Source organism: Oreochromis aureus, linkage group 7 (assembly GCF_013358895.1).
Source record: "Oreochromis aureus strain Israel breed Guangdong linkage group 7, ZZ_aureus, whole genome shotgun sequence".
Classification (NCBI taxonomy): Eukaryota; Metazoa; Chordata; class Actinopteri; order Cichliformes; family Cichlidae; genus Oreochromis; species Oreochromis aureus.
The window spans coordinates 60,425,349-60,441,549 of NC_052948.1; the positions used below are offsets into that span (position 1 = coordinate 60,425,349).

At 40.4% G+C, this 16,201-nt stretch overlaps 1 protein-coding gene across 3 annotated transcripts in view; it reads left to right on the forward strand.

Annotated features, from left to right (window-relative positions):
• ppfibp2b (PPFIA binding protein 2b) overlaps positions 1-16,201 on the forward strand; it is an 88,165-nt gene that overhangs the window by 14,081 nt on the left and 57,883 nt on the right. For all 3 annotated transcript variants that reach the window (XM_031738304.2, XM_039615709.1, XM_039615711.1), the window contains exon 2: positions 15,080-15,184. In XM_031738304.2, coding sequence (XP_031594164.2) covers positions 15,103-15,184 — 82 coding nt within the window. In that variant the 5' untranslated portion in view covers positions 15,080-15,102. The remainder of the gene's footprint in view (positions 1-15,079; positions 15,185-16,201) is intronic.

Consider the following 16,201-nt stretch of genomic DNA (forward strand, 5'->3'; position numbering starts at 1 on the left):
GTGTGTGTCTCTTTTGTCTAAGTGTTAATGTTTAACTGTGCAGGTTCACATGCATTCTAGCTCTTCCTGTTTGCACAAGCCCATCACAGTAATTGTCTCTTGCGAAGGTTTTGGTGACGCTGGAATTTCTGACTTACTCGTTCCCATTTTGCAGCAGCTTTGATGGCTTTTTAAAAAATGTTTGGCAGGAAGCTGAGATTGGGACCTCTGCTGTCTTCTAGTTTGGAGAAGTGCATTTCTCCAATGTTTTTTTATCTCTGAGTAGAAGGCTAGCATTAGGTCAGTGAAGGTACAATAACCTGATGCACTTATGTAACTGTAAACATGTTTTTAAGGAAATTCCATCATTTGCATTTGTAATGTATGCACATCCAAATGTCTTGCCCAGAGGCTGTGCATATGTGAACATGCTGGAATAATGTTCCCGACCTTCTGTTCTTGTTAGGCAAATTAGAAAGCAAACTATCCAAGCAGCGTTCTTCTCAGCTCTTCGCGCTCCTCTGTAAAATATCCCTTTGTATTAGAATCAAAAGTGTAGTGATGGGTGAACCCAGCTTTGCACTGATATGAAAACAAATACTGAGATGGTTTGGACATGTGCAGAGGAGGGATAGTGGATATATTGGATGAAAGATGGAGGTGCCAGGCTGGAGGAAAAGAGGAAGACCCCAGAGAAGATTCTTGGATGCTGTGAAGGAGGCCTTTCATAGGGCTGGTGTTGGTGTGGAGGACGCTAGGGAGGATGCTAGGCTGTGGCAACCCCCAAAGGGACAAATGTAAAAATATGGTGATAAATGAGTTTCTCATTTATCATCAAAGTCAGTAAATGAAGCAGTAACCCAGTGATGGATGAAGCTGTTGGAAAACGACCACTGGAGTATAGGGTTAACGGGAGCGCTGCCCAGCGAGGGTTAAGCTTCCTCCCACATCCCTCCCGACCTCCTGTTTTCCGGCCCCACAGCAGGCAGAGGTTTTGTAGTTTCTCCAGCAGAGTTCACGCAGGCCGTGTGTGAAAGACTTCTATGGTGAAGCAGTGTCTGGCTATGGTGATGTGAATGCCGGTCACTACAATGTCCATGTGCCCTACAAATGAAGAAAGCTTAGTATCCAGAGCGATTGCATGCCACTGTCACACCACATAATCCACTGTAGTGTTCTGCATATTACACCTTTGAGAAAGTGGGAAGGTGCCATATTCAAAAACATGAATTCTTTGCGTCACGTTCCGCACAGCAACATCATATTTCCACTGTTAAATTCTTAATTGTTGTAGAGGAATATTAGATTATTGTCACTGTGGCAGTTTTCCAGAGCAGTAAAATATATCCTAGGCAAACAGCAGGCATGTCAAAGGGCCAGGCTGCTAAGACTTTTGCTTAATAAGCTTAGAATACTCCTCTTTATTTTACTGATTTTATGAAAACGACATAACAGGCTAAGATCCAGTAAGAAAAGAAAATACTCTAGTTTTAGTTACATTTTTTCACATTTGAATTTGAAAATGAAGTGGTGTGCCCACTTCGGGTCAGGGACGAGTTCCTGCCTCAAGTGGAGGAGTTTAAATATCTCTGGGTCTTGTTCTGCAGTTCTGCTGCAGTGATGCGGACGCTGTACCGGTCTGTCGTAGTGAAGAGAGAGCTGAGTGTAAAAGCGAAGCTCTCAATTCACCAGTCGATCTACGTCCCTTACCCTCACCTATGTTCACGAGCTGTGGGTAATGACTGAAAGAATGAGATCACGGATCAGCCATCTGGGAGGGGCTCAGAGTAGAGCAGCTGCTCCTCCACATCGAAAGGAGCCAGTTGAGGTGGTTCGGGCATCTGACAAGGATGCCTCCTGGGGGAGGTGTTCTGGGCATGTCCCACCGGGAGGAGGCCCTGGGACAGACCAAGGACACGCTGGAAAGATTATATCTTTCGGCTGGCCTGGGAACACCTCGGTGTTCCCCCGGACAAGCTGGAGGAGGTGGCTGGGGAGAGGGAGGTCTGGGCTTCTCTGCTTAGGCTGCTGCCCCCGTGACCCAGCCCCGGATAAGCGGAAGAAGATGGATGGAATTTAAATTTATTTATTTAAAACGGATAGTGCCTAATGATGACCATATTGTTTGTAGTCCCAGATATAAAAACAATAAATAAGAAAATTAACAAACTGTCAGACAACGAATAACAATCCAGACAGGAAAGACATAAAATTATAACATCAAAGTCCGCACTATAATAAGAAAATACAGAAAAACAAATAAATATACAAACATACAGCATTAAAGACAACACAGATAATCACAGATCTGATTATACTGCTCACTTCATCCCTTCTGAAGGACAAAAGAAAGTAAGATTTGTGCCTTCCTTCTCTGCAGTTTCTTCCTTTTGCACAGCCATCCTGTGGTCCACATTGAACCGCTCAACAGGCCTGTTCTGGCCCCTGGGCCACATGTTTGACACGCCTGTTTTACACAGTCTGGACTTCCTACATTGTATTTCATTGCGTTACTTTTTCAGTCTTTGCATTATGTTTTCAGACCGTTGAATTCTCTGGACATGTAAAAAGTAGTTTGTCTTACCCTAAGGTAATGCCCTCCTGACTGTATGTTGTCATCTGCTGCTGCTACTTACAGTATGTAGTGTTTGAAGTGCAGTAAAGCCAGTAAGTATAAATCCTCCCATATTGTTTTCATTAATTTGCTGTTTTGCTTCTGCCTTCAGTGCCGCTCTGTCTCTGAGAATCATTTGTAAAGCAAAGGCTGCAATCTGCACTGAATTACATGTCAAAACAATTTCTTTAGCAGAGACTCTCCGGAGCTCCTCTGGAGATGATTGAATGACTAGCGGGCTGAGAAATTACTGTGACAATGAATGTGTTTCACTTACATGCTACCCATTTGTGTGTGTCTGTACTTCTACCAGCCTCTTCTGATGATTAGTAATAAGCTGTGATGACAGTCCAGAGGCTAAGTGCCGCTCATTGTCAGCTCCTATCAGCTCTGCTGTTTGCATTTGTTGAGGAAGCTCTGCCTTGTGGGTAAAATCTCTTTTCTACTGTCTCTTTGTACTTTGTCTTGTCTTCATGTGCATTTGGTTAAATTATAGTATGAGTGATAATCTGGCCTCATTACTTCATGGTGTGTTGATTGTTATGATCCCAGTTGCATTTTATCAAAGAGAGCCAACAGTTTGTGCGCTAAATGGCCCATGGTGGAATTGAGCGTTTGCTAAGTGAGAAGATTATTTTATCTAAAAAAATTTTTTTATTGTATACTTTGTGTAATTATGACAGAAATGCATAAGTTTCAGGTAAAAGAGTCTAGATCCATTTGCCGTGAGCCAGTCAGAGGTATGAACTTCAACATTTGGGCTTTTTAGATGCTTCTTCTGATTGTTTTCAGTTCGTTAAACCATAGTTCCTGAATTCTGTCAAAACGGAGAATTATTTGTTTTCTCAAATGCAGCATTTTTGGAGCTTGTCTTTGTTAGTGGCTCATACGACAGAATCTTATCTTGTTTTAGTGGTTTCTTGGGAGTCATATTTTTTACTTTATCTAACTTACAGTTCAAAAATAGCCTTTCTTTATCTTAGTTTAGCCCTCAGTTTATCCTCTGAAACAACAAAGCATTTTAACTCGTCTCCATTTAAGCCAACTTTGTTCTGCCCCAAAAGGTTGATTCTGCTCATCTGGACGTTTCAGTGGGAGAAACATTTCGTCACTCATCCAAATGACTATTTTAGTCTCAGCTGAAGAAGGACATTTGACTGAAACTAGCATGCATCAAGACAACTTTGTTCTGATTGTCTGCCCCTCATCAAGAAAACCTTTCAACAGGTGGATGAAGCTTTTGTGGTCAAAGCTGAAGCTGAATGCCCAGGATGACAATATCGGTGATGTCACCTCTATATAGGATGACATCATACAAAGGAAAGAGAAGAAAAACAGTCTGAAACTGTGCATTTAGGATAGACTGAAGTCTGAGTCTTCTAAACTGTCAGCACAAAAAAGGCACACAGTTCTTTCACAGCTTTAATCTTTTGATCTTAGCCGTTGGTCCCCTCGGGCAAGTTGTTACACTGACAATTACTACAGTCAGGCAGCTCTGCAACTGACATTACAAGAATGTGGAAGTACTCGACACCTTCCTGGTATGTGTATACTGACACAAGAGGGGCCTGTAAACTCTCCTTGAGGCTGCTGCTACAAGTTTAACTTGTCAAAGTACAGTCAAAGTAGATAGTACAACCTACTTTGAGTAGATAGGCTTATTCATCTTGGAGGAAATTATTTTTTTATGTTGGTATTCCAAAAATGTCAAATGACTAATCAGGCTTTTTGAAATTAGACATCTAAATAAACTATTTTATCGTAAAGGTTTACTGTTATCTATCAGCATTAACATTATATTACTGCATTATATACTCTGACCGTTTTATTATAACACAGTTGTCAGAACTTGGAGTCAACATGCACTCATCATAGGCATGAATGTCATGGTAGTTTTGGTCTTGAAATTATTTCTTTGAACTGTTACACATGGATGCATCTTTAATGAATTAAAAAAAACAAGAGTTGGGTGAACAAGTTTGAATTTATTTTAGATTTTCTCTAATCCACACAGGCTCAAAAGCATAAATACATGCTCAAATAAACTGATATATTTAATGGTGCTAATTGTTCTACAGTGTCTTTGAACTTGACATACGCTTGACATATAAACTTCTCTTTAAGGATGATGGTTGACAACAGCTGGTAGTTTCTCTTTGCTGACATAAAAAGCCACCAAAGAGAGTGTTGTCAAAAAGCACTCATTGGACTGACCAATACTCAGAAAATGGGGAAAGTCCAAGGAACTCAGTGAAGATCTGAATAGGAGAGTTGTAGATTTACAAAAGTTAGGAAGGTCTCAGCTGAGATTTCCAAGATCGTCTATTCATCTGTTATTCATCTTACTTTGCCAAAGTCTCAAAGAAGGCCCAAACTGCCCCCCGACATGAAAGAAAATTGGTTAGGATTTTGAGGAACAACCCAGGAACCAACAGGAATCAAGCCTGCCATGACCTGGAAGCTGCTGGAACACCAGTGTCACTGTCGACAGTGAAGCAAGTTTTATCTCGCCATGGACTGAACGACAGTAGGTGTCTGAGGAGAGGGAGGTCTGAGCGTCCATGCTTAGGCTGCTGCACCCGCGATCCGGGTCTGGATAAGCGGAAGAAGATTTTTATAGTGAAACAAAACAAAGACTGAGCAGTTTGGCCATAATGACAACAGGTGTGTTTGGTGGAGTAAAGGTGAGGCTTTCAAACCAAAGAACATTTTACCAACTGTCAGTCCTATTCACAATTTGTGGACTATCATGCCAGGAAACCACCCCATTTAAATGAACTCTACTAATTCTGCCAAGACGAGTGATGAAATCCAGCCAGCCAGAATTATGCCAGAAGCTTGTTGATGGATAACGAAAGCTCTTGGTTCTCAGTGAGTTTCTGATCCTCACTCTGCCATATTGAACTGCAGCTGCAATGGTAGTTCTTCCTCTGCTCGGAAAATCCGCTTCGCTCTAACCAGACCCAGCAGCATTTTGAAAGCTGGATTGTTTGCACTATTCACAGACTACATATTGGAACAAGGACGACTGGTGTTAACTGCTCTCTAATACTACTTAGCAAATTTAATGTTTGCAGCGGAGAAACTTAAAAATTAATTTAGGAAAGCCTGTGTGCAACACAAGGAGAAGCGCTCAAGTAGTGTCAAAAACAGTGCCATGAATAGAATCCATATCTCTGGAAAACATTTGATATGATATGACTCCTCTGACTCATTTACTCTTCCTGTGACTCTTGTCAGTGGCAGCTCAGGCATGGAGTTATTATTCACGCACTGGATTGGGAAAGATTTGGAACAGTTCAAAAATGAAATGTAGGAAAATCCATGTTGTTGATGTGTTTTTTCTAAATGGAAAATACACATGTCTATCCTACTGTGAGTAGCAGTGCCTAGTAAGGGAAAAATCAGCTCTACAGTTATAAAACAGCCTCTCACAGATCTAGGCGATGTCCTCTAAAGAGAAAAAGGACACATTTCATTAGAAGACACCAGGTCAGTCTGCCTGTACACAGTAATAACAGCATGATGGTCACAATGAATTTGTTGTGACAGTGTAAAAAAAGCCTAGTTAACAAATACAAATTCGTTACAGCTCCAGTTTACCTACCTTTTTATTTACCTTTTATGACTTGCATAGATTGTCCTCACTTCATGTAAATAACATGAAGCTTATGAAAAACAGACTGGAAACAGATTTGAAGTGATGTTTGGATATTCCCATTGCTGTTTGCTGCCCTCATGATTATCATTGACTGGAAGTCATGTGTTGTTTTGTGTTATGGTTCATTACCCTCACTCTGAGGACAAAATAGATTAGAGTAGAAATGAGAGCAGAAGTCAACTGGACTGTTGGAGTATAACACAGAGCATAGTTGCAGGAAAAAAGAATCAGATGATCCACAGAGAGCTGAAAACAGAGCCACGTTTCACTGAGAGACCTGAGCGAAGCAGAACCAACTTGAATCAAAAGCACTTCAGCAGAACTAAATAGGACAAAAAAGAGCTGAGCAGTTCAACACGGAGCAGTGCGGCGCTGCGAGTCACATTAAACTATATATTCTTGGCCACCCAGCAGCAACGCATCAGCCACGGTTCACGGATCACACCCACAGTCACACACTAGAAAAGATAATCTAACCCGTGTTCAAGCCCACAGACTTAGCTCTGAGAAGATACTTTTTATAGCTTTTCTCTCTGTATGTGTCTGTGTGTGACGCTGGTGGAGAGCCTGAGGAGAAAATAGCCCACTTACAGAGACATAATCTTCCTTAAAAAAAAGAAAGAAAGTTAGACTTCTTGCTGTTTTGACAAAGCAGAAACTCAACCATAGGGCCATAGAGGCTGAGGTGCTGGAGAGCAATTTAAAGCTATCTCAGAAGCCACAGTGTAGGAGTTCAGTTTTGTCCAAGAGCACTTTCCTCTACATTAAGTATATGGGAATCTTGACTACGATGGAAATCAGTACAGTTATAGTGGAAGTGTTCATGTCTTGCTTCAAAGCTAGCATTTGCCCAATAGTTTATCTTCTCAGTTTTTTTAATATGGACAAAACATGCAATAAAAACAAAGACAACCGCTGATTGGTTTGTCCAGTTAGCCCTATGGCTGTTTAGCTGTATCTGTCAGCAGTTTTGAAGTAATGATCTGGTGTTTTAGCACACCAGTTCACAAATTAACACATTTCACAGATTATTTTCTGATGCCTTAATGTGCTTAAAACATAGGTTGGTGTTTTTAGTCACTAAAGCCATTTTCACACATGAACTCTTGATAAGGTTGGTAGTCTTTGCTTGGGACTGAACTTTACCCCATGTCCTGCCAGGACCTGAATGTGTCAGATATTTGCATTTGTATTTTTTACCAGTAAGTTTCCACAAAAGTATGTGTGTCTGTGTCTTAGTAGATATTATCAGTGGACTTTAAACTTATGTTAATTAGTCTTTTTGTGTTTACAATGGATCAAATGAATAAGTAAGGTAAATATAAAGCGAAAATGGTCACTTATAATCACTCTAAATCAAAGAATGTTTGTAAAATTTACTTAGAAATAGAAAAAAAAGCACTTGAATGAATGTGCGTGATTAATTGAATGAGGCTGGTAGTAAAAGGTAGTCACTTTGAGTTTTCAGTTGGATTAAGAAAGTATCAATCATTTGTGTAAGTTGGAAATCAAGGTTTTTAATTCACGCTGCGGATGGGTCGATCGATGATGGTCAGAGTGAGTCGCACTAGCTTATAAACAAAGCCAAGTTTGTTATCTAATGAATGCATTAAGTCTGCCTTGACTGTGTCCTCCCCACACAGAGAGACATATTTTAGATATAAAAATTTAATGAGTAAGCAGCACTAGAGCCCTAAAGTAGAATGAAAGAAGAAGCAAGCAGATGTTAAGAATTCCTACTGTGAGCCATTGCATTGCTGTTCGCTAACTACAGTAGGTTGTACGTGAAGTACTTTCTTTCTCGTCATGCTGGAAGTGGAAAATAAACTTCCTCCTGTTGTGTTTTTGTGTGTGAATCATACAGTCTGCATTATGGAGGGTGGATTTCATCATTAACACTGTGCCCCCTCTTTCCCAGCAGCAGTGGTATTGGCTGTTGACAGTTGGCAGAGTGATGGGGGATGACAGGAGCCCAGGGTTGGATCATGTAGTGTAGCATGTAATGACTACATAGGCAACTACTGAGTCAGATGCTGAGACCGAAAAAATGCTACAAACGCTAATTGTTATTATATTAGGTAACTGTTGGTTACAGCTGGCTCTGCTGCCCCCTTGTGGCAGAAAATCAAGTACTGCAGCTTTAAGTGTCAAAAACTGCAGTTCCTCTAATGGCCACTTGAGTCTGGCTCCAAAAGGGAGTCGATGCCTGACTTTATACATGGATTTAACACGTCTGCAGACTAAAAAACTCATTTCCATAAAGCTCATTTCCTCAGGCGAGTCAGAGACTGTGGTGGGACACGCATGGTGGGAACAAACCTGTATGATCTAAACTTTGCTTGTGCATTTTTTCTGTGCTCAGACATTTCAGCACACATATAGTTAATGAGGCCTTTTGAGATTTGCTGTAGTGTGGAAAAAGAAAGGTCATTCCATTTAAATGGCCATTTCCACTGTCAGGTAAAGTTTTTAGTGCCACTTTTGCTTTAGTTAATAAAACTCGTCTGTGTCTTATTTTTGCTTGTGTTCTTGTCTTTGCAACATACTCCCATGACAGTTTGGACCAGGTCTGATAAGATTTCATTTTCTGTTAACCTCATATTTGAGTAACAGCTAGTCTGAGTTTTCTCTGCTGACTTTGCTTTTTTTGATTTCTCGCCAAAGACAGAAACATTCGGCCAACCAACACAGAGTTACACCATTAGATGTTTTTGTTCTTTTGCTTCTTTGTTTGATGCTGGACTTCATCCTATTTTCCTCATAATTACTTTGTTTTGATATTTTCCTCTGTGCGCTTTCTCTGTTTGCTTTTACTTTATTCTTGTAAACGATAGGGCTGTTCGATATAACGATATATATCGGATGACGATAGAAAAACGTCTATCGTTTCATTTTACGCTATCGTTTGTTTCGTGGTGTCGCAAAATAAACTGTTTACGGCAATATTTTTTCATCATTTTGATGGTCACTGTAGTGGCTATATTAATTTCTTAAAGTTTTCTCTTTCTCTTATATTTAATATAACCACACTACGGACGGACAAGCGCTTGTTTTTTATGCGTTGTCGTTAGCAACAACGACAGTAAAACCACGGCGTGTCCGCTTGTTTATTTTCCACATAAACCTTTCACAATAAAGCTCAAGATCCTGTTGAGGCTTTTCAAAATAAAACGAGTCACGTGAAAGATGCAGAGTATTAACGGATGAGAAGCAAAAAAGAGCCGCCAGGTGCTAAAAAATAAACCTTAGACTCAAACGTTAGAACAGACTTTTCTTCGCAGCACGCTGTGTAATAAATACTCACAAAGAAAACGGCGGCCGTTACAACTTACGTCTAAAAATGTATGTTTCATGCATCAGTTAAAACACTCGACTCCAGGTACACGACGCCCAGCTGGAAACACTTCACGCAAGTCGAGATGCCCGAGATTCACAGAATTTACAGGAAATGTTACATTTTTGTAATTTATATCGTTATATCGACGATAGATGTCTTAATATCGGGATATGAGATTTTGGTCATATCGCACAGCCCTAGTAAACGACAGTTGATTTATTTGCTTGCTGTACTCTGGATATATGGTTGAACACATGAACAAACATAGACGTACTAATCTAACGGCCCTTTCTGTTTATCTTCACAGTCTTTACCTCCTGACTTTCATATGCAGTGTCTCTTTCATACAAGCTTTGCTGTGTTGTTCAGTTGCACAGAGCATGAAGGTGACGAGGGGGGAGCGGGTGCAATGGCATATAACAGTAGACAAACTCCTTTGTTTTCAATAAAGTGAATGGAACAGATCTCTTGATATGAGTTCATACAGGCAGATGTTTGATTATAATCACATGGCACACTCGTGGATCAAATGCAAGCCTTGTTTTGAAGCCCTCGTTGGCCGAGTCAACAATTTCAACACCCGAGTCTCGTCCTGCGCCAGAAGATTCTGTTTTATTTTTTTGAAGGGTTTTTAAATCAAAGCACTTTGGATTTTTTTTTTCAGTCTGAAATGGGAAGTGTTTGGTTCTCAAACCTGGAGCAACCATATGGAGTCACCTTCTGAGACAAATGTGCTTGGATTGCAGGGTGCTGGATTTGAGGATTTTTAGTTGCAGTTTATCCCCACTCGCAGCAGGCTGCGGGGCAGTAGGTATGTCTAAATGGTGTGAATGCAAGAGGTGGCTATGCAGAGAGGTGCTGACCAGTCGTGCATTGTTGTTCATAAGCTGTTTTGTCAACATGGAAACCTGGTGAAACTGGAGCAGTGGCTACAAATCAAGTTTACCCACTTTTCCTTATCTTTCCCTCACATCAGAAATCAGGCTAGGCGGTCAAAAGGAGGTGGTTATCAACTCTTCAGTATAACCCAGGATTTCCAAATCTAACTGTGAGCACATTCACAAAAGAGGCAGTATTGGCATCACATGACCAGCTGAGAGCACGGACAAGGGTACTTCCAGCAGTATAGACTATAAAATTAAAAGTTAAGCATGTAAGACATACTAAAAGCGATACAACGTTAATCTTTCCATAAAGTTTCAGTAAACTGAATAAAAGTGACATGCTTTCTTATCCCAATAGAAAATTACCACTGACCGGATGTGTAAGAACCATAAACCTTCTGTCTGTCTGCACACAAAGGTCCAAAACAACTTCCAGGAGTGTCAGCCCTACTTTCTGTCTAATCGATTGGTCAGTAGGCTTTGATTTTATAAATGTTCATCTCTTATCTTGAACATAACTTAAGTGAAGCCTGTTAGTTCTGCACTATAAGTTAACATAACGAGATACCTCAGTAGGATGTGAGTCGCTGAAAACCCAGCGTTAACCCTCACTAAGTCCCAAATCCTGCATCATAGCACAGGCCCCTACTTGCTAAGAGGACAGGTTGTAATGGTCTGAGTAATGAGATGTGTTGGTCTCATCTTACTCATGAAACTGGTACTCCACAAGATGTAAAAGTAGTTTTAAAAAAATGTGTATTTTTAGCTGTAGACATGAAGTTTCGGATGTGTCCTGTCAGCACATGAGGTTAGAGACCGGATTAAATTTGGGCGAGTATCCGCTTTCCTTTTGACTCAGGTGAGAGAGCTGTCAACACTGAGGAGGGTGTAGCTGTAGGAAACAGGTCACATTTATCTCCACGTTTGACAAACATGTTTTTCTGGAGTGCATCTACGATCGTGGGAAAAGGCGTGTCTGTTTTCTCACGTCCATGAATGAGCAAGCCTGTCATGTTCACAGACACTACCTAATTGCTCTTTGATTGTTTGACTGTAACAGGCGACTGATGGGATATCAAACATCTTAAATAAGCTCTCCAGTATGTACTTTCCCTTTTTAATAGCTTCTTTCTGCAAAGTAAGTTTGAAAATTGTCATCTTAGTTAAGGTGCTTTAAGAAAGCAGTGAAAAGTTATGATGAAAGTGAAAATATATTAATGAGCTTTTCAGTTAGTGTGTGAAGCAGTTTCAGTGTGACACATCTCTTTAGCAAGAGCAATCTATCCACTCACGCAAACTCAGAGGCTCTCACACGCATACACACACACACACACACACACACACACACAGACACACAGACACACCCTGACCACTCAACCCTCTCACACAGAAACTTCTCTGTGCAGTGGATCTTGTTCTTTACACTTTGTATAGTCAGCTCTGTGGAGGACAGTAATCTCTGTGTATCAGCACCTTTACATGCAGTCTCACTGTAAAACTGTGATTACCTTAGTTTCACACACTCTGGCCCTTTCAAACTCACACACACACACACACACACACACACACACACACACACACACACACACACACACACACATACAGTGGACACAAAGGCGATGTTGTTCTGTCGAGGTCAACAATGCAGCTGGACAGAGACAGTGTGTCACAGTATCTGAATGGTGCTATCACCCTCGGCCTACACAATGTTCATATGGAGTCATTTATAATGAACATAACACTGGGCATTATTTAAACACACGCTTCTTCATCTGTGCAACAAATGCACACTGTAGTTCTGTCCAGTTACCAAAAAGTAATGTTGGGGTAGTCATTTGTAAAAAATCACGCAGGTTTAAACCATTTAAAAGTCAGTTTATTCCCACAGAATGGCAAAATTATGCAAGCCTGTTTCCAACACTAAAGAAAAAAGAAAAAAAGTATCCAGTCAAAATTTCAAGAAAGATAAATCGAAATTTCATGTTATTTTCTCAAAATTTTGACTTATTAACTCGAAATTTTGAGAAAAGTAACTCGAAATTTCAAGTTAGCATTGCCAATCAGTATCAAGTCAATCAATCTGCATGAATTACGTCATGTCCTTGTTACCCGGAAGCTGAAGCCCTCAGCTACAAATGGTACAGCTAAGCTACCAGTATTACAGCCAGTCATGAATGCACAAATTGCTGAGTATTTTCAGCGCGGCTTCACAAATGATGAAATCCTTGTGTTATTAGCTGAATCACAGGGCATTACTATCAGCAAACATACTCTTGTTGTGATCCGGTTTTGAGTGCTCATTCCTCTACGCCATATCCTTCTGGGTAACAAGACAATGAAATTTTGAGTTACTTTTCTCAAAATTTTGAGTTAATAAGTCCAAATTTCAAGTTACGGATACGAGCTTCCATACAAAATACTACAAGCACAGTCATATTTACTAAAAGCAATAAACAAAAGGACCTTTGGATGTTCAGTCATCCTATTATGTTCTCTTAATTACAGTAGGTAAAGTCATTCATTCGTATTTGTCTCTGTACCTACTCTACCCTGCTGTGTTATTATTATTATTATTATTGTTATCATTGTTATATTGTAAATGCTTTTAAAGGCTCCATTAACCCCTGGAGCAGTAGCCGCCTGCAGCAGTAGCCGCCTGCAGCGTACTGCACAGCTCCAGAGACAGACAGCGGCCAGCTTTGCTGTTTTTTGGGGGTTTTTTACAATCAAAAATTCATTTTATTCGTATTTCATATTTTATTTGACAGTCCTGACAGACAAACTCACACACACACACACACACACACACACACACACACACACACACACACACACACACACACACACACACACACACACATCACATTACATCATGGGGAATCTTTGGGGAATTCTGACAGTGTCAGAGTAATGACAGCATCTTACAGAGTAATGGCAGCATGTTACTGTAATTCCATTCAGTGTGTTTCATGCTGATTTTCATTGTCACTTGTCATGATGATGTGCCAGTTGGTGCTAATGCAGATGAGCATTAGTGCGCTTTGCGGGGGGGTTTATTCTCCCACGGCGTTAGTAGATTACATCACCGTCCTTCCTCTTAGATTTGAACATGATGATGTCTGTTTGTTTGTAAGCTGGCATGACAGCGTGACAGCAGGGTGAGAGCCTTGAAGGAGAGATGACAGAAAAGGGATGAGTGCCAGGAAAGGAGGGAGAACTGGGAGGGCGGAAAAGCAGGAAACAAGGATGTCAGGAGTTGGAGGGGCAGCCGGAGGCGGTGATGATGGATGGAAAGCCATGGCTGTTCTTGTAGGTTGTTCCTAGTTACATGTACGCTGCCTCTGTGCATGCAGGGAGGATTTTTTAAAGACTAGTGAGTTTGTGGGTTATATCTGTGTCTGTAAAATAAAACAAAACACAAAACAGTGACGTACGCTGTGTCAACGCGAAAACCTCAAATCTCAGCAAAAAGCCTGAGAGAGATTTTTAATCAAATTAAAAAAACATTTAGACATTTAAACATTTATCTTCATTTTTTTGGACCCTGATGGTGACTGATGGATATTGCAGCTTTAGTGGAACGTAACTCTTTCTTGTCCTGTGAGTCACCGTTAGGGATGTTTTTATCACCTGGAGCTGTAAAAATGTGTTTGTTTGTTTTTTAACTTGAAATCCTTCAGACAAAGTTAAATTGTTACCACAGATGTTTTATGCCTGTAAAATTAAAATAACAAAAAAAACCCCATTGATGGAATTAAATTTTTACTAGGGGTGCACCAATATATCGGCCTATTGTTGTTGTTGTTATTGGCCCTGTTGACCGATACTGGCAGAATTTATCGTTATTATTAGTAATATTAAAATCAGAATCCACCATCCGTCCATCTTCTTCTGCTTATCCGGGGCGGGGTTGTGGGGGCAGCGGCCTAAGCAGAGAAGCCCAGCTTATCCAGGGAAACACCAAGGCGTTCCCAGGCCATCCGAGAGATTATCAGAATACTTAATCCCTAAGGAAATTATGTGGTTACAGTTGCTCCAAGACAATAAGAACAGTTACAGACTGAACTAAATTAAATAATTCAATATATTACAACGTTATAAAATATAAGAAATAGCTCTAATATATACAACAGCTCAATTTTAAATATCCAGAATATTACATAGATTAAATATATATGCTAGATCTTTTACTCTAAACTGTAAAACTTTGTTATTTGTTATTTTCATATTAGTTGCCAAATACAAAAATCCATCAATTTTAAACTGGTGAAATGTAAGAAAAATCATGCGAAAAGCTGTAACTACTTTGAAACAGACCAGTTTTTTTTAAATAAAGATTTGTTTTCTTAGCACAAAAATAATCAGATTTAGTCTTCTTTTGTATTTCTATATGAATATGCATAACCTCTGGGTAAGTAAAAAGACTGCAATGCAGGAAACCTCCCAGTCTCTAGGAGCGGTGTAGCACCGGTGTCTTTGTTTTGGTTTGGGGAACCACTCACTGCTCCAGAAATGCACAAATATATATATTTTTTCTGTCAAAGTCTCGAGTACGTTGTACAGCAAGTTACTACTTTACTTATTTTTTTTTATTTCTTCTGTAGAACATCAGAACACCTGAGATCTGATGCTACCTGCCATCACCATGGAAACAGAGGCCAGTCACATGCTCGAGGCGGCACTGGAGCAGATGGACGACATCATTGCAGGTAAAGGCTAGAAAGCAACAGGTGTAAACTTTGAGTTAGTCTTTAGAGGTGAGTGGAAGTCTCAGCATGTCAGGAACCAGTATCTGCACACAGGTTGGCTTCTCCAGCACCGTGCGCTACAAATAAGCATCATCTGGTCTGTATTAATGCTGTAACACTGCTCTGTACTGCTGTTGTAATTTGGGCAATTAGTGATTATTACTGAGAACTAAAGTGGAAACTTTGTGCATCAGCCACAGCAACATGATACACAAAATGCGTTTGCTGGCACCAGAAGCATCCAGAACGTAAGTGGTATATTTGTTGCTACTCATAGACTGTATGTTAAAGATGGACTGAACCACTATGACGTCACCCACTCTGGTTCATTTTTACCACTCGGCCGTAAAAGGCTGACGGGGTATTGCCGAGTGGGTGAGGTGGGCACCCAAGTTCGTGAAAGTCATAACTCGGGAATAAAGCAACGTAGGAGTTTCAAGTTGATACCGTAGGCGTATCTGCTAAAAATCCTGGATGAGTCTCAGTGACCGCGACCTCAAGGTCAGAGGTCAGAGGTCAAATTTTCTGAAAATCTCTGAAAATCTTAGAAATGCTATAACTTAAGAACAATGCGATAAAGACTTTTTAAATTGATACGATAGGTGTGTCTACTAGGAGGCTGAGAGGTAGCACTGGCCGCGGCCTGTATTTTTAAAGCCTTGGCCTGAGCTTCTTGTTCATTGCTATCTGAAACCAGGTGTCAGCATGCTCATGCATTAGTAGCTTGTCAGGCAGAAAATAGACCTGCTCTGAAGCATGCCATACTTTATCCTCTTTCTGAACACTGATGGGGAACATAATTTACAAAGTGAACATTATTTTTGGAGTATTTACTGAGATCACATATCAAGGAAACCCGAGGGTGGTTTTCCCTTCTCCGTCTATACAGCTGGAAGTCTTTGTGATTTTGGAGCCAGAGTCGCTGCCCTTGTAAATTGTCTAATTGTCTCCATCTGATTCATATAACTTCAAGCTTGT